The 27,543-nt window shown below is 42.3% G+C and overlaps 3 protein-coding genes across 4 annotated transcripts in view; 1 reads left to right on the top strand and 2 right to left on the bottom strand.

Moving 5' to 3' along the window:
- Positions 1–1,314: 1,314 nt before the first annotated feature.
- Positions 1,315–4,876, bottom strand: nsmce2 (NSE2 (MMS21) homolog, SMC5-SMC6 complex SUMO ligase). Of its 2 annotated transcripts, XM_084027143.1 has the most exons (7): positions 4,735–4,876; positions 4,484–4,587; positions 3,745–3,857; positions 3,280–3,433; positions 2,826–2,917; positions 2,483–2,589; positions 1,315–2,081 (listed from the first exon to the last, which is right to left on the bottom strand). In XM_084027143.1, the coding sequence occupies exons 2-7, from the start codon at positions 4,527–4,529 to the stop codon at positions 1,970–1,972; spliced, it is 624 nt and encodes a 207-aa protein (XP_083883269.1). In that variant the 5' UTR covers positions 4,530–4,587; positions 4,735–4,876; the 3' UTR covers positions 1,315–1,969. The 2 variants fall into 2 exon arrangements, with proteins under 2 accessions (XP_083883269.1, XP_083883268.1); XM_084027142.1 differs by having other exon boundaries at positions 4,484–4,869.
- A 123-nt stretch (positions 4,877–4,999) lies between these two features.
- washc5 (WASH complex subunit 5) lies at positions 5,000–17,562 on the bottom strand. Its single transcript, XM_084027140.1, has 29 exons — positions 17,524–17,562; positions 15,947–16,230; positions 15,394–15,539; positions 15,114–15,198; positions 14,861–14,961; positions 14,120–14,312; positions 13,822–13,974; positions 13,501–13,614; positions 12,928–13,099; positions 12,613–12,740; positions 11,790–11,919; positions 11,318–11,430; positions 10,606–10,772; positions 10,366–10,441; positions 10,080–10,190; positions 9,461–9,601; positions 8,892–8,972; positions 8,678–8,779; positions 8,229–8,408; positions 7,964–8,088; positions 7,660–7,822; positions 7,385–7,487; positions 7,217–7,296; positions 7,026–7,129; positions 6,662–6,791; positions 6,426–6,522; positions 5,977–6,130; positions 5,733–5,820; positions 5,000–5,435 (listed from the first exon to the last, which is right to left on the bottom strand). The coding sequence occupies exons 2-29, from the start codon at positions 16,130–16,132 to the stop codon at positions 5,379–5,381; spliced, it is 3,480 nt and encodes a 1,159-aa protein (XP_083883266.1). The 5' UTR covers positions 16,133–16,230; positions 17,524–17,562; the 3' UTR covers positions 5,000–5,378.
- A 7,648-nt stretch (positions 17,563–25,210) lies between these two features.
- Positions 25,211–27,543, top strand: part of LOC311024642 (exostosin-1a-like) — a 36,401-nt gene continuing 34,068 nt past the window's right edge. The window contains exon 1 of the mRNA XM_084027141.1: positions 25,211–27,091. Within this exon, the coding sequence (XP_083883267.1) occupies positions 26,139–27,091 (953 nt within the window). The 5' untranslated portion in view covers positions 25,211–26,138. The remainder of the gene's footprint in view (positions 27,092–27,543) is intronic.

Below are 27,543 nucleotides of genomic sequence, written 5' to 3'. Positions count from 1 at the left end.
TTTACAGTTGACCTTTTTTTTTTAATACAGCAGACATTTTGACCTAACATGAACAATGACTGTTCGATTCAAACATCCCAGGAAGTCTTAACAGTTTGACAGCGAGCCAGCAGGCACAATAGCAGCACCCTGAAACCAAGGCCGCTAAATTAAATTCAGCCATCATTAATTTATGATGATTAATTTGTGTGCTTTTAATACTGCGACACCTCAAAATATGAGTGAAAAGGCACATTCCAAGTTTGCAATTTACAGTGAGGAGGAACACAGGATCATCATGCAAGTGCAGCAAACGTTGAACATTGTTTTGTTTTTGCACTATCCATAGTGCTTTCTTTTAGGATCTGGTGCAGCTTAACTGTGGTCTACAGCAAATTGTTTTCTTCACTCGGGAGGGGGAGTTTGTGTGGGCAGTTTGTCAAAGGCACAATGAACCACTCCTTTTATGATGGGAGTGTCAAACTGATTGGATAAAACAAAAATAAAAAGCAGTGGGAGAAAAGCATGACACCTGAATGAAAGCCGACTTTTGGAGTACGACTCTGATCCAAGGCCTGCTGTTCTCCTCCCTCTCCATCCAGCTTTGTGCCAGAACTCCTGCCACAAAATGAGCCTATGTTCACCTGCTGCCAAAAGGTAAAATCCTCCTTGGACAAAGCCAGAAACCGAGGCTTACAGAGACTCAGGCAGCCATTACACCTACTTCTTGGAGCTTTTGAACAGATTCATGTGAATTCCAGATCAAACATAGAAGAAAGCAAACATCCACAGGGAATTGATTGGGTTTAGTTTTTCTCAGTACAATATTGTGCCTGAATTTCTGAGAATATTTACAGCGCTGCTTCCCTCCAAAGAAACAGCTCAATGGCTCTGCCTGTGATATGGTGAATGCAATGCTGGTGCGCGTTGGCGTGCACTTTCCACAAATTGAACGGTTGCTGTTAAATTACCTGTGACTTCACGTTGTGCTGTAAACACGATTACTTTGCAAAATGAAGTAGAGTGCAGGAATGAATGCGTCAACATTGTGGATCATTTGTTGCCAGTTAATATCCTCACGGGCTAAATGCTCTTAGTGCTGTGTGACGCACTATTCAGAGGGGAAGAGCAATTAGAGATTTTTTGAAAATGGCTGATGCAAGGTTATTAAAAGATTAGCTTCACCTATTTCATCTCAACACAGCCTTTGTTTGTTTCTCTTTGGAACAAAGACGCTTCACAAGGGGCGAGAGCAGGCTGGAAGGGAGAGGTTTAATTACATAAGTGCAAAGTTCATTGCTACAGAATGTGTCGTTTATGGCTCATTCACAAAATGTTTCGGTTTTTAGGATTTCCAATTACAATAAACAGTTTTTTTTAAATATTGGATCTATTAATTAATCTTGTCTCATGAGTTGTAGCATACACATATATGCTTGCTGACCTGAGGAAAGATTAATATTATGCACTTTCTGGATTTATAGTTGCCAGTAGTCGTCACAACTCATTTATTAACCCACCAGCACACCTGGAGCAGAAACTACACAATCCAGAGATGAAAAATGTATTTCTTAACATGACCTATGTGTCGTCATGCAGACACTGCTCTCTTGTGGTTCCATCAACTCACTGCATCATGTAAACATAATAGAAAAACGATTTACTCCCAATTACAAAACGATTGGTAGAATTAATTTATGAAAAAAGTCTGCATCTTTTATTTACAATCAACAAGTCGGGAGTACACAAAAAAATGCTCCAGCTGAAATACAAACACATTGTCACTTTTTAAATTCTAATTCAACCACACAGCAGCGTCAACAAATCTGTAGAACATAAACTTTGTCCAAGAACAAAGGCAAAACCAGGTTAACAACTAGATGTACTGATGAAAACAACAGCCAACAATCTCCTTTTCTAAAAATACAAATAAGAACCGTGGCAGAGATTTTTTGATGAATGATTCTGTCCATTTAAATGTGAAAGAGTGCTATGTCCTGTTGCTGTTTCTCTTTTGGCTCTGAATTTTTCGCCTCAGCATCTGGTCAGGAATTAGATCCGACTGTTTCACGTCAGTGTTCCCACAGCCCACCACGGGACAGCTACGGGGCAGAGAAAGATTGTTTAAAAGGGCATCTAAACACACACACACACAAATGTGACCAAGTGTAATTCAAAGAAATATATCCCTGCATTGATACTGTCAGGCACTTCAGGGAGGATGAGCGTGGTTTACAAGTACAACAGCACTTCATCAGTCAAACACCTGCTCACAGTACGGCCCGTTTGAGTGTTGCTGCTATAATTGTGCGTTTACGGTCACCACAGTCAAGACTCGAGATGAATAAGCTGGGATTTCATCAGCGTTCCTTTAGGAGTCGCAATATTTAATTTAATTCCAACATCAAAGCAGTATAATAAAGAAAATGTGAATTAACCGATTGTTTACTGCTGCAAAACCTGACTCAATTCCCCAACGGTCCTCCAAGGGAGAGTGTCTTACCGGCATTTCTTTTTCTGGCTGTGTCTTGTTTTGATCAGGCCCAGTATGGCCCCTTCATCATAGTGGTGGTTACACTTCTTATTCTTCATCGGGTTCACCATTTCCACCTTGAATATAAAAATACACTGTGGTGTTATAAAACGCACAAAGTGCAACATAGCTGCTAAAACATCAAATCATGGTGTTTTTTTTAATGTTTTGATGACATTGATATCAACGTTATTGTTAGAAATCAAGTTGAGTTGCAAGAAGAAGGAAATGTTTTGAAATAAGAAAAAACATTTAATGGGAATATGTAAATGAGTCTAATAAGATATTAGCAGGCTGGAGAGGTCTACAGTACCTGAGTGAGTGGGCAGGTGAAGTTGACTTGGCTCTGTGTAACAGCGATGTCTTCATCCAGCTCCTCCGTGTTATCTGCTGACTCCTGGTTGGCTGAAAACACAACATTCATACAGTTTCTTGCAAATGTCCAATTACAGTAATAAGTGATGAACTGGATCGATGACAAGAAGGCAGGAGATAATCCAGCGAGACAGACGTGCATTTGGCTGAAACTATATTCATGGCATACAGCAAAATGTCCCACTTGGTGGTATGTGTGTATATATATATATATATATATATTTTACTACAAAAAAAAACAAGAAAAAATCGACATGAAGGATTTGGTGTTCACCATAGTCTACCATTCACAAACTCTTACTCCAGCCTATGTTGCACAGCCGCATACAAATCATACCCATATCTCACCCAGGTACAAAGACGTGCATAAATCCCATCTTTCTTGGCCATACCTTGATTGAGAGAGTTCTTTACACTGTCCTTGAAGGCCACTACTTTCTGGTGATTCTGCAGGTCAGCGTCAGAGAGCCTGGCCATTGTCTCTGTGAACTGCTCCTTCACTTTGGCAGAGAGGCTGAACATGGCCTCTGGCTGCTGGTTGCTAACCTACAGAAATGGAAGTAGATAAGGCTATTACCTTGACCTTAACAATGAATCAACTTCAGTTTTTTTTCTTGACATTTAAAACCAACACTTTGACATTAAGTCTTGCCACTCAAAAAAATCTGGGTGGACAAAGTGTAGCAGGAGCTGAATGAGTGCTGAATGACCTTTCAAAGAACCAATCATCGATATGCACTTTTTTGTACATCCAAGCTCTTATCCCAGTAACGCATCTTGAAGCAGACCTGTTCAATCAGTATAAGGGGAAAGGATGTCTTCCACTTATGAGATTAGACCGCACCAGGTTCTCTCACCTCCTCTGTGACTTGTCGCACAATGTTAACAAAGTAGTTAATCTCTCTGTCAAGCTGTGCACACTCCAGAATCATGGCCTCCATCTCTTTGATGCCAGGGTTCCCCTCTTCATCTGTAACACAACAGCACAAGAGCAATCTTAAGAGTAGCAATACCACACTTTAATTGCATTCAAAATATGTATGTATAAAAGTGTATAAGCAACAGATGACTCAAAAGCACAAGGACTCATCGGGCAGAATGGTGCCCTGGTGCAAATAAATCATTGTATTACTGTAGCATGATCATTGATGAATCACCATATAAGCAGTACTTGATGAGGTGGGGATTATTTAAACTATTATACTGTTGAGTAGTTTAACCTACTAACGCTTTATATTTATCTCTTATCGTGTTTTGTTTGTAAAAGACACCTCTTTTAAACACATACAGCTATAGATGCCACTTAAATGTGGTGTAAAAAGCACATTATTCCCTCTGAAATGTTGTATAGCAGCACATAATATAATAGCAACTTCCTTCAAAATGGTAACGCTGCTCACGTACTGTAACGACATGCACGTTCTCTTTATTTTCCACCACTTATTCATTCAAAAACCAGGAACGCTGGGAAAACTCCTCGTTATCAGGTAACCTTAGCGTTAAGACACAAATAATACAACTAAAAGAGGTCGACTATTGTCCAGCAAAGGAAGTGAGCGTGACAAACATAACGTAACTATTGTTTGCAATCTTTACCCTGGGTTTCTGCCAGGTCCATGGCCACATCCGTCACTATGTCCATTCCCGTCAGGATGTCTGCCTGACATGACTTCAGGCTCGACAGCGTCCCGTGAACGGCGCTAAAAGACATCACGATGGGTATCCGTTTAGGCACAGACGCACTGCAACGAGCTAAGCTAAGCTAAGCTACGTTAGCCTAGCTTGCTAACGTTACCTGCTTCTGATAAGACTGGTGAGCTTTACTGGCTAATTAACGAGCTACTTACTGCTTGACAGTGAAGTAGCAGTGTCTTTATTTATCTCCGTTCGCTTTACAGACTCTTATTTGGAGATTTAAAAAGCCAAAGGTGAAATATATTACAAGAAAACAACTAAATCACCCGCGGAAAATAACTACAACGGCAGTTAAGGTTCGACTTCCAGGTTTGACTGATTTTCAAAATAAAAGCCTTGACCAACAGACGCAATCAACTGAAGAAACACAACACAACATATTATCAACGACAGTATTTATTACTGAATTACATTTGGAAATGGCACAAAGTGATAATACATAATGTTGGCGAATAGGCGATTAAAATGTTCTATCTATGTACAATCTATTATTAGTGCATTAAGACATTAATGGTCAATTAAATGTGTAAGTAAACATTTCAACAGACTTTTTTTCAAAAGGTAGACATTGAAGCACAGGTGTGAATATAAAATGACTGAACTCCATTTAGCTGCTTGGTATTGTACATGCTGGCTATCTTTAACACTGTCATGGGTTAGTGGAACACTTGAATAAAACAAAGTGATCGTTAATGTAATTGATAACACACCTATGCTTAAGTCAAATGTCTGCAGTGAAAAAAGCCTATAGCAACAAAAGCATTATGATGCAGGATGAAATGCTTCATCCAGATCTTCACAATATTGTTCTGAACTCATCGAAAACGAAACTGGGCACATGGGCTTCGGCCACCTTAAAAATACAGAAAATAAAGACAAAACACGTTACTGTCCAAAAGTACATAGAGTAAAAATGCAATACATTGTGCTTTAACATGTCTATAGTCTCATAATGCGACTATGGGCGTTGTGCTGATGATTAACTGTTTGTTACAGCAGCAAAGTATACCATCTAAGTGTATAACAATACAGTTACTAAACGTATGGGTACAATCGTCAGACATCAAAGCCACACCCAGTGAATGCAAATTGTTGTAATTTACCACATTTTGACAAGACTGAGGCATAACTAAGGTCAAAGTTGTCCTACCTTGCGTGACAATTTTGTGTACTTCACATAGTCCTCCAGGAACATCAGAGCTCCCACCACATCAGAAGGCATGTCAGGGATCTTCTGACTGTGACGGGATCAAATGGAAACGCAAACATAAGGCCATAACGCCATTACAGGATTTCATTTCAAAAAAGCATTCGGGTCAAGCAAAAAAAAATAGGAACAACATGTTATATTCAAAACTACACAAAAAGAAGTGCAGAAAAATCTATTTTGTTACCTTGTGCTCTGCTCCATGATAGAACGGATGAACTGACCAATGAGAGCCAAGAACTGGTGCGTGTATCTCGAGTGAAACTGCTTGAGTAGGGTGAGCATGCCGAGCACGAGCGGAGGCCAGTCAACTGGATCTGTGGCTTTCCTGCAGGTCATTCCTGGAGAGAAAAAAAAACCAAGACATCATTCAAGTGGTTATTTACATGTGAATACAGCCTGGCACACTGAAGGAAAAGCCACAGCATCGTTTATAACTATTAAACCAAGAAATCCTTAAACCTCCACGGTCCAAGGAGTGGCTTTCTACATTTCTAGCCTGTAGCCTCCATTAAAACGTACATTCAGCTGTAAGAGAGAACAGCCTATAACATGGATGTTATATCAAACTGTCTTGACCTGTACAACTTATTAACTCATCATTCAAAGTACAATAAAAGAAGAAAAAAACCTTGCCTTGGTTTTTGTTGTACTGAAGTTTAGGGAGCTGAGTGACAATAAATAGGAAGTTGATCAAGGGGAAGTAAGGAAGGCGCTTTGTGGTGATGTAGATCTGTTAGAAACATAACCGGAAAGAGAGAGAAAGCAGACACAGGAAATTTGCTTCGGTTTGTTGTGGTTTCTGGAAATCAATTATCATCTGTCAAACATGAACAATACTGTGTGGGAAGCAACGTCCGTAATCTCTGGACCTTGTTGAGTGGGTTGTGAATGCCGGCAGCCTCCAGGTAGGCAGTGATCTCATACAGAAGAGTGTTGTCCTCTTTAGGGTAGGGCAGGGAAGGATCCTGGTAGTGAGCTTCAATGTCAGCCAGCAGAGACCTGACAAAGGCACGACGAGAGTCGACGTATGGTAGATCAGTAAAGGAATAAAATCACATCACATATTTATTTCTTAAATCAAACAACAAAATCATTAACATTACATCTTTAATATACTACTAGTAATGTGGCAAAGTAATAACATTTATATTATGCAGCATTTTGGAGCACACCACCTATGACTATCTCTCCATGACACTGAATTGTATGCTAAAGAGGTGAGACTTGACTGACTTGTTGAGGTTTTCCAGGGCAGCACCCAGGTGCTTGGAGTCAAACTTGCAGGAGTAGTTCAGCTCATTAGAAATCTGCTGTCTGAGAATTTGCATCTGACCAACCTGCAACAAACACATATATTCAACATGAGTTTAGTTATCAAGAATACATTTTTATTCACACCAAAACAGAGTATCATGGACCAGTACCTTCATGATGGCCTCCAGGTATGCACCCCAGATCTTCTGGGTTTTGGCCACAGCACTAGCATACACCTTGCTGGCATTACCTGTTACACACACACACAAACAAATTGATTCTTCTGAAGGAATAAACGGATCCTGGCAGGCTGTAGGATTTACTAAATGAATACCTACCAACAATGCCCTGGATTGGGTTGACAGCACCCATCATGGCTTTGAAAACATCCACCACAGCTTTGTCCTTCAGGATGGTCCTCTGAATCAACATCAGGAAGTTCTGTTGGGAGACATAAGCTGTTAAGGGTGCAAATATATTCATGTATGCATATGGTATGCATTGAAGATGCCATAAAAGCCCTTACAGATCTGGATTTGTTCATTTTTTTTAACAATTAGAGCCTTTGGGGAGCTTTGTCACACAGACTGAGACCTTTTTGTATGCTAATTACCTGAAGTTCCTTAACAATCATGAAGCAGAGCAGGCGGTCGAGTCCATTGAGGCCAAATGTACCCAGAGTGTTCTGGATCTCCGAGAACAGCCTGTTGTTGGTAACCTCCTGGTGGCTCCTCAGGTCGTACCAGGTGTTCATCTGGTCGATGTAGCATGTTACCCTGTAGAAAAGACCAGTGTTTGTCAGGGATTACAGAAGCTTGTATCTCACATCTAAAGATCAGTTGTTCTGAAAAAAGAAAAAGCACTTAATAGAATTTCAATAACTCTTCTATTTCACCGTTATATTCGAGAAGACATACTTGGGATCAGTAATCCGGAGGATCTCCCTGCAGAGACGGCCAATGAAAGTGGCGGACTCGTCCACAGAGGGGAATTTTGGAATGGGGATGTGGGTGGACTGGTGCACACTCTGCCAGTCCTGGATCTGATTGGAAGCAAGAAAAGAACCGATCAATGAACTCCTGGTACTGAAAAATTGACAAACAACCAAACCTGACTGATTACAGAGGGACAAACTGATGGGATCAGAAACCGTAAAAAGCATGCTACTATGTTGAGCCCGACCTTGGACCGGAGGAAGCTGTTGCATTCCTGTTCCACATTGTAGTTGATGATGCGGGACACCTCCTCCTGCCAGATTTTAAGGCCGTAAATGCTGACGTAGTCCTGGATGTACTCAAACGACCTGTAGAACCCATCCATGGTGGCAGCCATGTCCTTCAACTTGGGCATCAGCTCACTGAGCTAAAAGAGCGGAAGATTCTTGTGAAGTCTCATCTTTAACATTTTTCACTGTCACTGACACATTAGTTCATGTTTTCCTCAAATACATTAGAATGAACCAATAAAAAGATGGTCTAAGTTGTATTTTGGGCTGTAACAGTAAATTGTTTGCATTCTTTGTCCTGAAGAATTGTCTCCGCTTCTATTACTTATTCAGACTGGGTAACACACTGTAAAATATAAACATAAAAATATTCAGCGATCAACAGATAGCAGATCTGAAGTCTGACCTTAGACTTGGGGTTGAATATCAATCCCTTGTGAAGAGCATAAGCCACTCTCTTCACCAGCTCCTTCCTGATGCCATCCTCCAGAAGCTGCTTAGGATCCACCTAAAGCATCACAGTGTTGTTGAAAATGTAAAATTGTATTACTTTATCATCATGCTAAAAGTAAAAGTATAAAACCTTTAAAAAGATTAACAAATGCTGTCACATGTTCTACCTTAATGATCCCAACTAGAGTAGTCTTCATCATCAGGATCCCCTCAGTGAAAATGGAGATGTCATGTGTGAGTTTCGCCACCTGTAATCACATGAAGCAGATCTTTTGGTTCAAATATGACAGATAGATTCCAGCGAACCTTCAAATAAATCAGTCCAATGTCGTATTAGGATAAGCTAAACATATTTGTATAAAGATAAATGAATGCCAGCAGAAATGTACCATGCTGGTTTGTTTCAAGTATCAAATTGAAAAAAAACTTTAACAATCTGACTTCAAGGCATTTGACAAAATGTCAATATTTTTCAATATGAGCCGAACACATTCAAACGAATACCATTTCAGTAATTCTCTGAGCCTTCTTTCCTAATTTGTATTCACATCAAAAGCAGCATGTGAGTTTGAAAAAAATGAAAGCTATTATGATTTCCTCAGACTGAAATACAGAAGACAACTCTACATCTAAAGAGAACAGCTTGATGACTCTCTTTCTACCTATTATCAAATCTTTTTTTTTCATTACTTCAATGACATTCTGATGCACTTTGTGAAGCAAACAGTTGCTTTACTTCATAGCGAGCCCCGAGCTGGGAGTAGTCCTTTAGCTTGTCCTTATCGAGCCGCGTGGGCACCTCCATGATGTCATGGATCTGAAGCTTGATGATCTTGGCCAGAGAGGTGAACATGCTCTCTGGGATGATCTGCAAAACCTGGAAACAAGAAGATAAAAATACACAGACCGAGCATCAACATGAATGTAATACCTTAAACCTTTGAGAGGTTTGTTTTTAAGAGTCAAGACTAGTCTTTAAAAGCAGATGGTGACGATGCTGTAGACGACGAATCCTGTGTACAGCTAATGGGAACAAATCCTCCAGCATAAATTAACATGGCCTGTGGCTGACGAAACTAGAAGGTAATGGCATCTTAAGGTACACATCGACTAAGTGGCTGTTTTGGGGCTAGATTTGCAAAACAGATGGCTGTAGAAACATTCATCATGACTGCAGGTGTTACTGCAGTCATGATGAATGTTTGAACAGCCATTTTAAAACCATGTTCATTCGTGAGTGCCACAAGAAATATCAAAGACTGACATCCTCTCTGCTAAAAACCATTAGAAGCAGGAGCTATCTTTGTAAAATCATAGACTGCCACAGGTGGTAATATATCTTGAATATACTGCACCTTTCTGACATAAGCCACCAACTCTCCGGAGTAGAACTGGGAAACACTCAGCAGGTCAGCGCTGTTGGCCTGGTTGATTCGCAGCAATGGAAGATCCAAAGCAGATGCCAGCTGGTCTCACACACACACACACACACACACACACACACACACACACACACACACACACACACACACACACACACACTTTTAACATCACAGGTAACTCTTCTCAAAGTTCAAAGATATAGGAAGAGAATTTTTACTGCTATTATTCTCCTTGCAAGCATGTGTGCAAAGTCCTGACCTTCAGAAATGTAGCTCTCAGTTTGGTGACCATGGACGGGCTGACTCTGATGCTCTCCTGCATTATTAATGTGAAGCTGCAGAATAAAACATAGAACAGAAAATTGAAAACACTGTTGAATTCTGCTGTGCAGACTGAACTATGCGTTATCAAAGATTCATTTCTGGTTTGTTGATGTTTGCTTTACCATCCTCTTCTTTACCAGTATTTTTGCATGACGTCAATGTTTATCAGTACTACCTGTCAATTATCTGCCACGCATAGGAGAGGTCTCCAACTATCTGCATAGTAATGAGGACTTCTTCTTTGATGTTGATGGTGCGGATCATTTGGTGCAGAAACTTCCTGGTGTCAGCCAGGAACTGGCAGACTTGTAGGTTCGACTCCAACTGGTGGAACTCCTGGACCTGAAGACCAAGCAAACACCACAATCACATATCTGCATCCGAGGATTGTCGGCACTCAGCTGGCAGTCTCATTTTCTCCAAGATTAAAAACCTAATTGCGCATTGAGATTTATTCAAATTCTGGTTCATGAGGATAATTTGGTTGCAGCTTGGAAGGACTAGCTTATTGTGTAAACACTTATCAATGGCTGCATAAATAAACAGAACCCAGTGTTTCTTATTTTATAAAAGCCTGTGGCAGGATAGATGGGAGGAAACGAGGGCATTACAATCCACTGAGCCAAAAAGACATTTCTACTATGTATTCTGATGTTTCTCTATTTATATTTGCATTCCACAGCAGTTCATTTTGTCTCCCTGTTCTCTTACAGTTTGCATATATTGTTAATGGATTCACTTATGTGCCTGAAGCTAAGGTAATCAAACTAAATAAAAATAGTACACAATTATTCAAATATTGTTAATAGCAGATCAAAGCTTGATGATCAGCAATGTCACTCTTATGTGAAAATTAAAACAGGGGGGGAAGTCTTCATCTTGCTCACCTCAACAAGCGCCTGTATGAGCTGAACGGTCTTCCTCCCAGCAGCTGTGGAGTCCTCGTAGTTTAAAGACTCAATCTGCTTTGAGATTTCTCTGAACCAGGCCTGCAAGTTCTCTGTGAGGAGTAATACAGGTGCTGTTGTTATCAAGGTATTCTTCACAAGTGGCCGTGGATGAAAAATGTGTCTCTCTACTAACAACAGCAGTATGAGTGATGTAAACGTAATCCACCGCTCACTACATGTGTTTCCTTGATGCATTTTCCCCACTGTGTGTCCCAGCCTCAACAGTTTTCTCTGAACAGCTTCAAGCTTAAACTCATTTAAGCATTTGTGTTCCAACACTAAAATAATCCTTGACATTCAAAGCGTGAAATTCTTCATGGCTGACGTTCCTTTAGTGAGTACCACTTTTTTTTCCTGCTGTGTGTGCGCGTAATCCTTTCACCTTATCCATCCTAACAGTGAAACATACCATTTTTCTCCACCCTGGTAAGAGGTTTGACGCCAGAGAAGACTTCAGCCAGCTCAGTCATTCTCTCGGATCCCTCCTTCTTAAAGCTCTCCCATTTGATCTGCTTCTCTGACAGCATCTGCTTGAACATCTGGATGAGGGACGGCACAGACGCGGAGTGGATGTGGAGGGATTAGTCAGATGAGATGTGTAATGAGTACATTAAATGTGTGTCCTCTCCTAATGACAGACTGGTAAGTAGCCATATGCTTTCTCTGCTAATAGACAACAGGGCGGACACACCTAACGAGAAACACAGTTGGCTGGATCACTGGAATTATTTTGGCGTTCATTTCACACTTTTGCTCTCGCTAAACGGAGAGCTCAGTATGTTTGACAGCAGCTTGAAGCACAATGAGTAGGATTTGTTGGCTGCGGCAACACAACATTCAAAGTTGGGCCTTCCCCCCGGCTCAACGAGGGTCATGGTGCTCGCCAACCCCTAATTCACTCTCGTTTTGGAACAACCTTTGTCCATTTGCCATTTGGCCTCGCCATATTTGCATTTTCCGGCTCTGTGTCCACCCCCTTCGTAGCTTTCTTTTGGACACTGACTCAAGATCTGGGGCCTGGTTGCTAGGTTGACACCCAGAAAGCAAAATGAAAAGAGAAAACAGGCAGAAGGCAGGGTCTCTGCACATACACACATTACCAGACACTTCTCGTGACAAGTGATCATTGAGAGATGACTGAGATTGACTGGAAAATCCTACTCAACACCCAGTCCATCCTCCTGTTTTTTTTTTTCCCATAATATGAATGGCAATTTGCTCTTCACTCTCACCTCTTTGAGTGTGAACTCAAACTGAGCAGTGTCGAGCAGCAACTGGAACAGGATCTTGGAGTTGTACTTGGAGTCGTTGAAAACTTGGTCTTTGATCTGACGCAGTCGCTTGTTGTTTGGATCATAGGCTGCAGAAAAAAGACCTAGTTTGATTAAAATCATAATCCCAAAGGTGATGTCACAAACTTGGAAGTCTGGAACAATGTGGGATATGAACTTGCCAGCTCTCACAAACTAGAAATGGATAAATTCATTATATATTCTTGTCCAACTTACAATGAGTTCCTTTAGGAAAAATCTGCCAAATATTCTCACCTGACTCCGCCGAGTGCAGCATCAGCCAGCGGATAGCGACATTGCAGTCCCTCAGACAGTTGAGTAGTTTGGGAATGTTGTCCAGGATTATCTCCTCCCGGAGGAAACCTTCTTTTAGCAGCTGCTGCACCTGAGGCCTCAGGCCTTCCATGCTAGCTGCATATCGAGTGGCCTAAAACACACAGTGATGGTGGTGGTTTGGAGATATGGTCTTTCATCTTGGACAATAAAGGAATCATTACTCCCAAAAGTGTCATTAAGGAAGCTTGGCAATGTCTATGACTATGACACTGTGCATCTTTGTATTCAATATCTTTGAACAAACTTTTCAAGACACGTTTAAAATGTCTCTCTGAAGTCACTGATTTGATTAATACCCTTGTGTTTGTGTAATTTCTGCACAGTCACGGTGGATGACTTCTGATGATCTTTGTCAGAGGGGGGAGTGAAATTTGCAAATTTTGTAGACGCAGTTATCAGTAGCTGCATACACTTGGGTGCCACGCTGAGGGACTGTGAATTGGCAATGCTGAAGACTGTGCGACACTGAAGTCAAACCAATTGTTTTAATACCTGCTCTTTGATGTTAGCAGAGTCAAGGGTGTAGTTGAGAGCAGTCTTGGCAGCTTTGTATGGTTCCCAGGCCTCCACCAGGTTCACTGTGATCCCCATGTAGATACTGATAACCTGCAGACATACAACACAAATACTTCAGTACAACAATAAAAAAAAAATGAGACGAAACCAGACAGGAAGCTTGAGTGAGTGCCAAAACAAAATACAGTGCATGCCATAACATATGTACTATATTTACATTCAGCTCTAATCTACTGACATGACACTATCAGTGCAGATAAAGCAGTGAAACCTCCCACCATATTACAAATGTCTCACCCAGTTGTCAGGAAAGTACTTGTCCACTATCTCCCTCATCTTGGCCTGCTGGGTGTGCAGAAGAGAGGGGCTGAAGTAGAGGCAGACATACAGCATGCCAGCCTGGTTAGCCAGGGCTGTGCTGCGATGTTCTGGGAGAGGGTACGCAGACACCTGACGCACAGGAAGACAAATGTGATTTTAGGTCCAACCCAGGGCGTTTCACACAATCTATACCCACTCGAGTTGTAACAGTCTCAGAAAAACTGTGCAAAGGAAAACTTTGGGACAACTTGTGTCATTTCAAAATGTTTCTCACTTGGTTGTATATGTCATCCGAGCGCAGCCTCCCAATGACCATGCTTATAAAAGTGGCACTGATGGGAACTCTCTGGAAGTAGCTCTCCGGGTAGTTGGCGGGCCGTTTGGCTCCAGGCTGACTGGAGTAGCCGGTGCTGCGCAGGAGCTTGCAGATGTCATCCAGGTTTGAGTCGGCCGACGATCGGGCAGCACTGAAGAAATAACGGGAGACGGGTTAAAGTTTCATAATTTTGATTCATAATTTTGCCATTATTGATGTAAAGGATTCAATTGTATTTGCAACTTCTGGGGACGTGGCACTGTGGTTAATGTAATTGATTTCTGTTATTCAACTGTGAACATGTTTACATTATATTTATATAGAGGCTAATATATTTACGTAAAAATAACATCTGAAAACACTGTGAGAGGAGTGAAGAAAAAAAGTGTATCCACATTTTGATCATATCACATTTCAAAAACACAGAGTTGATCAGAGAGATAAGTTACACCAGCTAGAATGTTCACTCTGTCTGATATTTGAAACGAACGCACGTATGAGTATATAGTATATTAGAGAATAATATAGTGACTCAACTTTTCTGAGAGCGAACTCACTTGCTAACAAGTGAATTTAGCACGTGTGAGTCAGTGAGACGTCGTGAACATATATGTGTGAGTGTGTGAGTGTGTGTGTGTGTGTGTGTGTGTGTGTGTGTGTGTGTGTGTGTGTGTGTGGGCGTGTGAGTCACAAGCGCACCTGTATCTATAGTAGGAAACAAGCATCCTCTCTCTGACCTCTCCTTCAATCTTTTGGTCAATAACCAGCAACATGACTCCATAAAGGTAGAGAGCCTCACACTACAGTAGAAGAAAGAAAACATTCAATCAGCAAATCGGTGACACAGATAATTCATTCTGATATAAACCCATCACAAACAGATATTTAGAAGTTGTTTGCTTGTTCCTGTAATGCTTCAACATTCAAACTGATTTGCATTCGTGTTACTTACTAAAAGCTGCTTTCCATCCTCATTTAGAAGCACAGTCTCCAGAGTCTGCTGAATATAAACACCCTCATGTAGGTCATCCAAATATCTGAAGAAAGGAGAAAAATCAGATAAAAACATCTATATCATCTAATCATCTGGGGGGGGGGTATAAAAAGGATGAAAGGGAGGGAGGGAGGGAGTGTGAATCACGATCAGGAAGTATGTACTTTTAATCTTAAATTGAAATAACTGAATATCAACTGGGGGGAAAAAACCCAGAAAAGGACTTGTGCCGTCTTACCTGTTAAGATCCACTATATATTTGTGGACACTCTCAAAAGCCAGATAGAACCTTGACAGAATCTCAATGTTGTTCTCTCTAAACTCTTCATCCAGATCTTGAAGCTCAGGCTTGGCTTCCAGCTTCCCCTCATAATACTCTGGACCCTGGAAACAAGCATCATCTTAAAACAAGTGCAGGCAATACTGTGTCTTTATGAAGAGGAGCCGCGGCTCCTAACAAAGGGGGGACCTGATTGAACAGCTGTTCCAAAAACAAAGCAATCATTTTTCATAAATCATGCATAGACCTAAAATGTTTATGTCCTGCAAAACACACAGCAGCTGTACAAAGCCAATTTAACAGAGACAGGGGATGATCTCCACTTCCTTTTGCTTCCAAGTAAGTAAATAAACAATGGCCTGAATATTGAACACATCTAAATCAGCATGCATCACCACTAGTTTCCTCGAGTCTACAAAATGTACACGATATTAGATATGAGCATGCAGCAGATTTGACTATAAATCATTTTCCAAGGCCCCCAAAACACCTGCCCGGATCAAATCCATACCTTGAAGTAGGTGAAGTCACAAATAATGTCTCCATATTTCTGCTGGTCGCTCTTATCCTTGAGCCTAAAAACTGCAGGGATGAAGTCAGAGAGGCGCAGGAGCTCGGCAATAATAGCATTTCCTCTTGAAACTATCCGGAGGACGGCCTGGCCACACAGGTTGTTCTCAGCCAGGAAGTCCACCATGGTGGTCGAAGGAAGAGGAGGAGGAGGAGGAGGAGGAGGACACCAAAAACAGCGACACCTTGACCCTGTGTTTTTGACTGACTGCTTGAATACTGCAGCTGAAAAAAAAAGAAAGTCAGGATATTCAAGATTGTTTCAACTGGACAGACTAGTTTTATCCACCCAGCTGAGGTGTCCTTGAGCAAGACAATGAATGTCTGGCATCATCCAGACCAGTCCTGGTTCAGACTCGTCCTGACAGAGGACAGAGGACAGTCCTGGTTCAGACTCGTCCTGACAGAGGACAGAGGACAGTCCTGGTTCGGACTCGCCCTAACAGAGGACAGTCCTGGTTTGGACTTGTCCTGACAGAGGACAGTCTTGGTTCAGACTCATCCTGACAGAGGACAGTCCTGGTTCAGACTCATCCTGACAGAGGACAGTCCTGGTTCAGACTCACCCTGACAGAGGACAGTCTTGGTTCGGACTCGTCCTGACAGAGGACAGAGGACAGTCTTGGTTCAGACTCGTCCTGACAGAGGACAGAGGACAGTCTTGGTTCGGACTCGTCCTGACAGAGGACAGAGGACAGTCTTGGTTCGGACTTGTCCTGACAGAGGACAGTCCTGGTTCGGACTTGTCCTGACAGAGGACAGAGGACAGTCTTGGTTCGGACTCATCCTGACAGAGGACAGTCCTGGTTCGGACTCGCCCTGACAGAGGACAGTCTTGGTTCAGACTTGTCCTGACAGAGGACAGTCTTGGTTCGGACTCATCCTGACAGAGGACAGTCCTGGTTCGGACTTGTCCTGACAGAGGACAGTCCTGGTTCAGACTCGTCCTGACAGAGGACAGTCCTGGTTCGGACTTGTCCTGACAGAGGACAGAGGACAGTCCTGGTTCAGACTCGTCCTGACAGAGGCACATACAAAAGTATTATCCCAAGGGGTTCAGGTAACAGCTAAGTACACTAGTATTACCTTTACTTTGCATATTTATAATACTATCACAGTACTTACTTTGGGCATGGCGGTTTTATCACTGGCAATATGGTGCGACAAGTATTTGTAAGTACTTTAAAGCATTACCGTTATAGTAGTTTTGGCAGTCCTAAAGTATGTGTTTGTAACATTTAAACAGACCAGGAAGACACATCAAAGCACACTTATAATGCACGTTTAGCTTTCAAAAGACTTGTTTTTCGGTTAAGTGGAAGCATTTGAGGAGTGTACTTATTATATGGTCGTGCTAACGTTAGCATGTAGCCTGCTAGCCACTTTGACTAGCCCCGCAGCTGCATACGACTGCACATGAACAGATGCAACCATATCACGGTAAGCTGGTTTTTTATTTCTTCATCTTAGTGATTTAATGTAAATATAGTCATGTATTGCAACAAAAAAACGACTTGCCTCTCTGGATCTTCTCTTCCCTGTTTACTTCCTCATGACCAATCACATGACTGTGCCGCTGGGTGTGTTTGATTTCGTTCACTCGGCGCACCGGAGGAGAGCGGTGACAAGTGTTCTGGCTCTGACTTCCACCACTAACAGTAAATGTGGGATCTGATATTGATCTGATATTTATTTTTATTTTTAAAATGATCTAAAGTCTATTTCACAAAGACAAAAAAGTCTGTTAAATCAGTTCGCTGTACATGTTCCTCTAGATGGCGACAGAGGTCCACTCTTGGCTGTCCTCACTTTCTCTATCTCCCTGCTTCTCCACCACACTGAGGGTGAGTGCAGATCTCTGGCTCCACGGGGATGCAGTGATTTGCAGGGATTGAATTGTGAGGAAAAGCCTGAACTGAAATTAAACCAACCTACTGTGGAAAAATCACAGGGATAAATCCTCAGCTAAGAGTTATAACACCCTTAGCCTTCAGCTGACAAAATATCCTCCTGAAGTATATTTTCTTGGAGGCATCAGAAGGGATTTCCCTGTCACTTTAACAGCACCAAGCTCATTATTAATCTCATCTGTACAATGAAAATCCATTTGGATGGAGAAATAATGAACGCTTGTTAGTAAATAATAGAGTCTCACTCCCCACTGTGTCTGACGGGGCTGATTAAACTGACGACCAACATGTGGTCAACGTGGATGAATAAGCATAAGCCCTCATGTTTCCTTCAAATTCTGATTGAATTGGACTTTTATTGCCAATATGTCTAACATGCTGGCAGGCACTTCCTTTAAGCAGTGTGAGCCGGAGGTTAATAGCAGTCATATGGGAAGAGCTGTTTGTTTGACCTGTGTGGCAGAGCGAGCTTTATCTCAATCCTGAACCAGCTGATGTCTCAGTGTGCCATATTAGACTGTCTGTCCTCATCATTCAATGTTCATGTGGGACACTATCTTCTGATACAGCACTGCTGCATCATTGTTGAATGCTTTAGTCTTTGATATTATGCAAATTATTTTTCCCCTTTTCCCCCAGATTATCTTCATAACACTTTTACTTTATTTGTCAGTGCAGTGTGGTGATTGACAGGACGCTGAGAGACAGGGGGTGACATATGACAAGGTGAGCTGCATTTAAAGTCCTAAATATTGTGCTTCTTATCTTGCCGAGCGCCATTATTTCAATGCATTTTAAAGTGAGGACAAGGGAGAGAGAGAGAGACAGGTGGAATTTAGATTCATGGCTCTCGCCTCCTCATTGACCCGACTGTCCACGAACTACACACTGTGTCCCCACGGCTGCCAGATTTATTACCCGTTTACCATCACACCAAGGTCACATTCTCGGCGGCACCCGGGTCAGCCATATGGGCTTCTTGGGAAGCATTGTGAAAGGTTTTCACTAATGAGGTCCTTTTTTATTAACCTGGCTCCTCGAGGGTTTTCTCTTCTTGTTATCATGATTGGTCATTGAAGAATTTCATTTGAGAATTGCTTTTATTATAAAATACTTGATTGTTTGTATTGAATCAGACATGGCAAGAGTGCAATTTTATCCCACAGAGTAATATTCCAAACCTATCTTGTATTCCTTTAGCCGTCCACTGAAAAGGGAGCAAATGACCCTTGTGCGTCTCTGCCCATTAAGAGCAGTGACAGATCTCTGTTCTCATTCCCTGAGTAGCCTGGCGGCTATTCACCGCTGGGTCAGGTAATTATCATTTGTCAGTGCAACCCTTGAATTGGCTGACAAACGATGATTGCCTCCTACTTGTGAGCTACCTCGTGTGCGAACAAACTCCCCCTCAGATAACATTTTCAAGAAAGAGTGACTCAGAGTTTTTTTAACTGGAGGTTATCATCATTATTCAGCAGCTATGATTGGATGACATCATAGTCCTGTCCACGCATGTATGACGTGAATGCACGAACACAAGGGCGTCCTTGTAGGCGTGTGTGTGTATGCCATAGGTGCAATAGCAAACGCACACCTGTGTACATGTGTCCCCTTAGGCAACATGTGCCCTTTATTAGCAGCAAGTTGACTCTATTCAGCTTGACTAGTGATTAAACCTTTTCATGACGGGAACTTTCGCACTGCTGTGAACCGTGTGAGGTGATTAAAGGCGGCTCAATTTGTAGTCCAGTCCCAACGCTATTCTTCTGCATTGATCTTTTTCAGGCCCTTGAAGTGAGAGCTGCACACAGCAGGCTTCTCTCATTGGAATAAACCAGGATACATACTCTGCCCTATTCTTATCCCATCACATACAGACATGTATTAAATCTAATTACCACTTTAATTAGCTGCCATGTACGTCTGGCATTTAATAACGATTATGTGATTAACCCCGTTGTGTTCCTTTTGATATTGTTGTATGAATTTAATTAAGCTCTTTTATGTCGAACGGTACACATGGATGCATATCAAGCAACATGCTATAAATGACGTGCTCAGCGTGCTGACCTTCTTGATACATAACTCTAGAGGAACAGATGTTACTGCTGCTTTTCTTTTAAACACAGAGCCTGGAACCTCGCCATGCTAAATGCTAATGCAGGTAGTTTGCAATGAAAATTCTAACATGCTTATGTTGAGCAAGTATACTGTTTTCCCTATTTCAATTAAATGTTTTAGCATATTTGTTAATTGGCAAGAGATTGGTTTTGCAGGTGTTTGGTCAAAACTTTCCTAAAGAAACATGAATGTCTGATCTAAATTCCTTGGCAATCCACAGGACAGTTGCTGAGACATTTCAGTCATGGTTAATGACCGACATTGCTATCCCTCAAACTAAATAGACTTTTCGACTGGAACCTTAGGTCATTGATCTTCTTTGTTTTCATTACTACTTCTGTTTGCTCTGTATTTATGCACCTATTTCATGTCTGTCCTATTTGGAAGACAGATTGATCCCTCCTCTCCTGCTCTTCTCTAGGTTTCTCCCTTTTCCCCTATCTGAATTTAGGGTCTGGGGAAGATGGAGGCTGTAAATAAAATGTGATTTTGGCCCATTTAAATTAGACTGACTTGACTTGACACCATAGAAAAATGTGTCCACTTTAAATTTGTACCACAGAGTACACAGCTAAAACACAAATACAACACTTTCACACACTGCTGAAAGATGGTTAGAAATGCCAGGAGAAGGGTTATTACATCACCAGTTCTGGGTGCTAAAACACTTCCCACAAGCAGTCTCGAGTCTAACAAGTGGTTTCAGGACAAATAGCAAAGACCGATTGTGGTAATGTTCTAATATCAGATTTGATCTAGCAGCAGATGTTTTTTTTATTGCAAATCATTACTGCCGCCATACCTATTAGCATACAAATGGTTTCCAGGCCTATGGAGACCTAGAAGTTATTGCATGTGTAATTGAACCAGATCTCTGCTATGTGATTGAGATGTTCCAACACACACCAAGGTGATGAGCAAATGGTGTATATGCACAAATGCGCCTACACACCAATGCTTTTTTTTAGTACAGAGAGAGTAGAAGATGAAGAAAAATATGAAAGGAGAATATGATCATGTCATTGATCAACACAATGCATTAATCTCCTGTAGACTTTTTTCGACACAGATTGGATTATAGCACATGAATGATGAAAATGGTCATTTTCCTCCACATTAAACAACATTAGATTTATAGATATCACCGTCCCTTCTGAATGTGATCCTGATATCCATTATTACACAGATGAATCTAGATTCTGGAGGAGTGTGAATGCAAACAAACAATACGTTAACAAAACCACTTAACAAACTTCACAAAATGTTCTGCATCACTTTCTGCTCAAGGATGTCTTTGCATTATTTTCATTACCAATAAGGATTTAACAGGGTCATAATAGGGTGGGAGCTTTTTATTGTTGCCACTCAAATGTATGTGCCTACATTTGAGTGGCGACAATTAAAAGCTTATGACTACAGCACATGACAGACATTATTGCTGGGTACAGAAGCAGACTTTCAGGTTGAGTTGAGATTTTATTGTGGCCTCAGTGGCATTTTTGCCAATGTTTTATAATGAGATTTAAAATGAGGCACTAAGATCTTCACATAATCCCTGAAATGCTTATGGCAATGTCAGTCTGCCTGCCAGCGGGTTGGACCACCACTAAAACAATTCTATCATTGAATATCAAAGTAGTGGATGGATTGCCTTCCAATAGTGCAGACATGCATGCTCCCCAGAGGATGAATCCTACAGTTTTGTTGACCCCCTTCTACCAGCCTATGGAATTTGTAAGTTTTCCCAATACTTTGGCAGTATCGGGTACACCCTGGACAGGACGCCAGTCTATCACAGGGCCGGCATGTAGAGACAGACAACCACACTCACATTCACACCTACGGGCAATTTGGAGTCATCACTAACCTATCCCCATCCTGCGGATGGCAAGGATAACACGGGGAGACATGCAAACAGAAGGAACACAGAAGGAACCTGAGCCTGACCCGGGAATCAAACGGGGACCCTCACGCTGTGAGGCAACAGTCGGCAGCTTGGCAATCAGTGGCAAAGCAATGTAAAAGAGTAGGGGTTTTGAGTGCAGTTAATCCATCACAGACTATCCATTTGTAACTATTTCTGAGTTCTAGGTGGATGTTGTTAATTACACCAAAGAAATTATTCTCCTTGTGCATCCATTAGCTTGTATGTGTTAGTTTTGTGTGGATTTTGTCCATCTTCCAGCTTCTTCATCTCCATCCACTTCAAACACACCATATCACCCAGGTGCTCAAAGCCAAATGAAAGAACCTTTCATTCATACAAAGATGTAAACACTTCACCTTTTCAGCCTGCCTTCTTATTTTCTTAATATAAAAATCTAAGCCTATGCAAGAAGGACTGAATGTTATTTGCATATGAAAGTCCATTATAAGTATGCAGTATCATAACTACATCTCTGATGTTTAAAACCAAATATGACAAATGTGCCGTATATACCGTAGCAGTGGGATTTAACAGGTAGCCTTTAACCATTAACCTATAACCAGTAGCCTTTTACTATAACCAGTAGCCTTTTACTAGTAGCCTATAACCAGTAACCTTTTACTATAACCAGTAGCCTTTTACTAGTAGCCTTTAACCAGTAGCCTTTTACTATAACAAGTAGCCTTTTACTAGTAGCCTATAACCAGTAGCCCTCCACTTAAATACCGAGGGTGATCCCACTGGCCCTCTTCGCATTGAGACACTTTCATTTGTCACATGAACCCTTCATTTCACTGTTAGTCCTGATACACTCAGATGTGATTTGTGCATTTTGGCATAAACACAGATGGATGAGGCTCCTCGCCAAGGCCGTCAGTCTCAGTCAGGAGGAGACATCAAATTACCACATCCAAGGCTGCGCTCTACATGAAAGAGCCACACACATACACACCATACGCACATCCACAAATAACTGCATGCACGTCACGCATATGTCTGCATGGCTCTTGCATATACCACACATTCATATTTTTATGTGAATAGGTGAGTGGAATTTTCCAAATCTGCATTGCATCACAGTTATTATCCAAAATGAATGTACTAATAAATCTCCATTTGGTGGTTTAGTTGCTTGGCTGGCTGACTCACTGGCTGCCTGGGAAAACTATGCTGACCTGGGCGCATCCAAATTAGATATTGGCATGGTTGCGTGTATTACACAGTGGGAGTGCTGCTCTGGCTCGGTCACCCAACTGCTCTCAATCTGGCCGGTGCTCAGCTCAGCAAACACAATGCAACAGCAGGGAGACAGCATTTCCACGGTCTCATTAAGCGGGAGATAGCGCTAGACAAATGCACAACCCCACAGATGTTTTTTTTTTTTTTTCTTGGATCCTACATTTTTGTTTGTCCTTACATTGTCAGCCAAATAAGCCTAGTGGAAGTGCAAAATTACATTTCAGACTGTAAATGTAGGGACTGTCATGATAACACATGGATGGACCACTTTAGAGAGCTTGAATTCTTTATCCGATGACATACAAACAAAGTGCATCTGATCACTGTAGTGGTGAAAGCTGAGGAACATCCATCTACTATCAGTCACCAGTCATCAGGCACCCCCCTCTTAAATCAGTTGACGGGAGAAGAAGTGGAAAGAATGCCGCGGAGCAGCAGAGGGGACGATAGAGAGTAAGTGTGGGGAATGAGAAAGAAGAGAAGAGGAGAGACAAAGAGAAAGGGAGGAGGTAGAGAATGAGGAGGTGCAGGCCATCGTATCCCTCCCTGTCTTTGATCAGTGGTCCATGGGGAACTGAGGCAGTGCCGATAGCTGGTCCACAGCTCCTGAGGAACGCAGCTTCACATTCCTCCTTGCTCTTTCCCCGCTTCTGCAAAATCACTTCTAGGCTTTCAGACCACAGCAGCTGTGAAAACACATCATGGCTTACTACATGCCAGAACAGACCTGGCTAATGCACTGTAGTGCCATTGTCCTGCTGGTCCTCATCCACTGGGGCAATTACTCTCAGGGCTAATTCATTATCACTTAATGTTTCCTATTAACGTCTATTTAGGCTGAAAATTATGAATCGCTCTTGTTGCATAAAACTTCCAACAGAAGGGGCAGAGATCCTGTTCAGCTAGAGAGCAGCGAGGGGATGACTCTGGGTGTTTTGCTTGAGGGCACTTCAGCAGGACAAATGCCTGCTGATGAAGAACCAGGACTGTCCATCAGAACGGCTCAAAATTCAACACCCAAATATTGCAGATGTCCAGGTCCAATCTCCCAGCGGTGGGATCACTTGTTAATACTTCAGTCTCTTTGAAGCGCAGGGTCTCAGTCCACCAGCCTCTGCATGGATAGTTTGTGGTGACTGTACAGTAAAATCATGGTAACAGTCATCTGCCTTTGAAGTTACACAAACAGAACAATAAACAACACGGATGGGATATAGTATATAAGCTAGATAAACATTGTTTTTACATCCTGCATCATTATGTAAAACTCTCTCTCTCTCTCTCTCTCTCTCTCTCTCTCTCTCTCTCTCTACCTCCCTCTCTTTCTCTCACACACACACACACACACGCACACGCACACACACACACACACACACACACACACACAGACACACCTATGCCTATATGTGTCTGGAGAGCATTTCCTGCAGATATCATCATTGAAGAATATACTTTGAATAGTCACAGCTTATTTAAGTTGACACTGATAATAATTGTGGATTGCAAATATTGTTATTTATTTCAGAGTTCCTTCTTGGCCGACTTTAAAGTCACATGCTTCAAAGTGCAAAAAAGGGAGATTTAGGCTAAAAATGCATAGCCTGCAAATGATGATCATGTGATATGATCTAAAGCTCCAAAAACAGCCATTGATACAACCAGACCTTGATAAAAGATTTCTTTATGTATTTTACTATACTTTACTATACTTTAAAATCCCTTCTGATGGCTCCCCAAAAAAATCCCCAAATACCTTAATTCAAGAATACTCAATTTGTCGCATGGCTTGATAAGGTTCTGTATGCAAACCACTAATCTCAGCTCATAACTCCCCGTGGTAGATCAGTGCAGACTGTTCTTCCTCCCTTCTCTCCGGGTGTGAATGGGTGCACTGGAAGCCCCGCCCTTCTCGGATTTGACGCTAGCCAATGGCAACGCGTCGTGCGCGGTGGAGGAACGTCACATCATCATCAGCAGTTGTTCTGCTGGGACTGCCGTCCTGCTCTGCTTGGCTTGCGGTCCACACACAGCACCTCTTGTTTTTAGGTGTGTGAGCACCCACTCGAACACTTCACACGACCGGGGATTTTTTTTACGGAGACATTGGCCTGTCGGCTTTGTAGGAAGAAGACAGGCTGTGGACAAAGGCACAAAGGCATTGTCTGAGGGGAAGAAGACGGACTGCCTGGGTGACTTTACTTCCAATCAGCGTTGACGCTACTTTGATGCCGCTTAGCTAACAAGCTAACTGGGACTGTTTTCAGAATCTAGCCTAGACTGTTAGCTTGCTAGCTAGCTAATTCGGATGGAGACATTCTCTGTATAGATATAGCAAAATGTAACAATGATACTTGTACCTTTCGTCGCATTTAGTGAAAGAACCATGGCGACGTCTCAAACCGGGTACGTTGAATGTTTTGGGCTCCAGTGTCCGCTCGAATGTTAATTTCTAGTAGAGACAATAGTTAACTGGCAACAAGTCTGGCACACTGCTGCTTTAAGTTTGTACTCATTGTGTGCAATGTTGTTGTTAGCCACCACTTGGTTCTGTTTCGCCTAACACGGACGCTGTGGTAAAACTGAGCGTTTTGTACACAGTGTAGGCAATGTTATACAAAGGAAACCGGGTTGCCACTTTAACGTTAGATCCCCATTTTTAAGTGAACCGAGTCTCTGCTGCACAGGAGAAACTGTTGTCAGTTAGTCGATTCTATTGACGAGGAGGTGAGGTGGATGAACATTATAAATCGCCCACATGCGTTGGATCAGTTCCCGGACTTGTGAAAGGCATCTGAAGCGAAAGGTGGGAGACGTGAGCGCACAGCCCTTGCAGCCCGTGGGAAGATGGCGGAGCGATCCCGCAGGAGGTGGTGAAACCAAAACTTGTGGACTTCTTGGATTTATCGCCAGACATCTTATCTCAGATTGTAGGACACATGCAGGCCAAAAAACGGTACTTAACCCTGTTCTCCGCCGGCGCGTGTCTCATTCTGTTGTTTTGTTTTGGGGGGATACAAGTCCCGCTGTCCAGACGGGGTCCCAGTCGGCGTGATGACCGCAGCCTCGCCGGTTATCATCCCGGGGCGCGGTGGCGTCGCTTCCCGGCGTCCCTGCAGCCCTTCAGTCCCTGGGAGCAGGACCGGAGCGATAATCACAATGAACACATATCTCCCAGACAGAAGAGAGACGCTAACGCAGGCGTTTACACCGGGAAACGGTGCAGGATGGAGTCCTGCTTTGATTTCTCCCTGTGTGCGAGGCATGGATTCAAGGTTTACGTCTACCCTCAGCAGAAAGGGGAGAAGATGTCAGATAGTTATCAGAACATACTCTCTTCTATTGAAGGATCCATGTTCTATACACCTGACCCGGGACAGGCATGCCTGTTTGTCCTGAGTTTGGACACTCTGGACCGGGACCAGCTTTCACCCCAGTATGTGCACAACTTGAAAGCAAAAGTCCAGAGCCTTCATCTGTGGAATGGGGGCAAAAACCACATCATCTTCAACTTATACTCTGGCACATGGCCAGACTACACAGAAGACCTTGGCTTTGACATCGGCCTTGCCATGCTGGCCAAGGCCAGCATCAGCACGGAGAACTTTAGGCCCAACTTTGATGTTTCTATCCCACTGTTCTCTAAAGAACACCCTAGGACAGGAGGGGAAAGGGGCTATCTGAAACATAACACCATTCCCCCTTATAGGAAGTACATGCTTGTGTTTAAGGGGAAGAGATACTTAACTGGAATAGGCTCAGACACTAGGAATGCTTTATATCATGTCCATAACTCAGACGATGTGGTCCTCCTCACCACCTGTAAGCATGGGAAGGACTGGCAGAAGCACAAAGATGCACGCTGTGATAAAGACAACGCAGAGTATGACAAGTAAGTACTGTTGATTTCATTTTATAGCAATTCACACCACACAGTTGCTGTATGGTCTCTGTTTTTTTCATCCCGCTCTTTATCTTTTCTTTTCATGTTGTCCTAATGTTTTGTCAGTATTTACATTATGTTTTACTGCCTCAGCTCAGCCTCTAAGCCACAATGTCCTTCTCTGATAATGATGAGGTAAGTGTTGTGGCTCATGAACGTTTGGTTTCCTCCTCGGATTGAACCGTAGATTTACAAGATGGGCTCTGTAACCACTGGACCCTAAAGTCAACTCACACAGTGGTATATTACGTGTTGTTGCCACACTGTTGTTGAATTGTTGCTTTCCTGTTTTTGTTTGGTGCTGTATAATTTAACACAGGCGCATTAAGTCTGGGATGTCTTCCATAGAGATGAGGCATGATGATGAGAGTATTTATAAATGCAACTTGGTCTGAGCGCTG

The sequence above is a fragment of the Eutrigla gurnardus genome, assembly GCF_963514095.1.
Source record: "Eutrigla gurnardus genome assembly, chromosome: 14".
In the NCBI taxonomy this organism is placed as follows: domain Eukaryota; kingdom Metazoa; phylum Chordata; class Actinopteri; order Perciformes; family Triglidae; genus Eutrigla; species Eutrigla gurnardus.
Note: the sequence above shows the minus strand (reverse complement) of the source record. Positions and strands in the feature narration are given on the sequence as shown.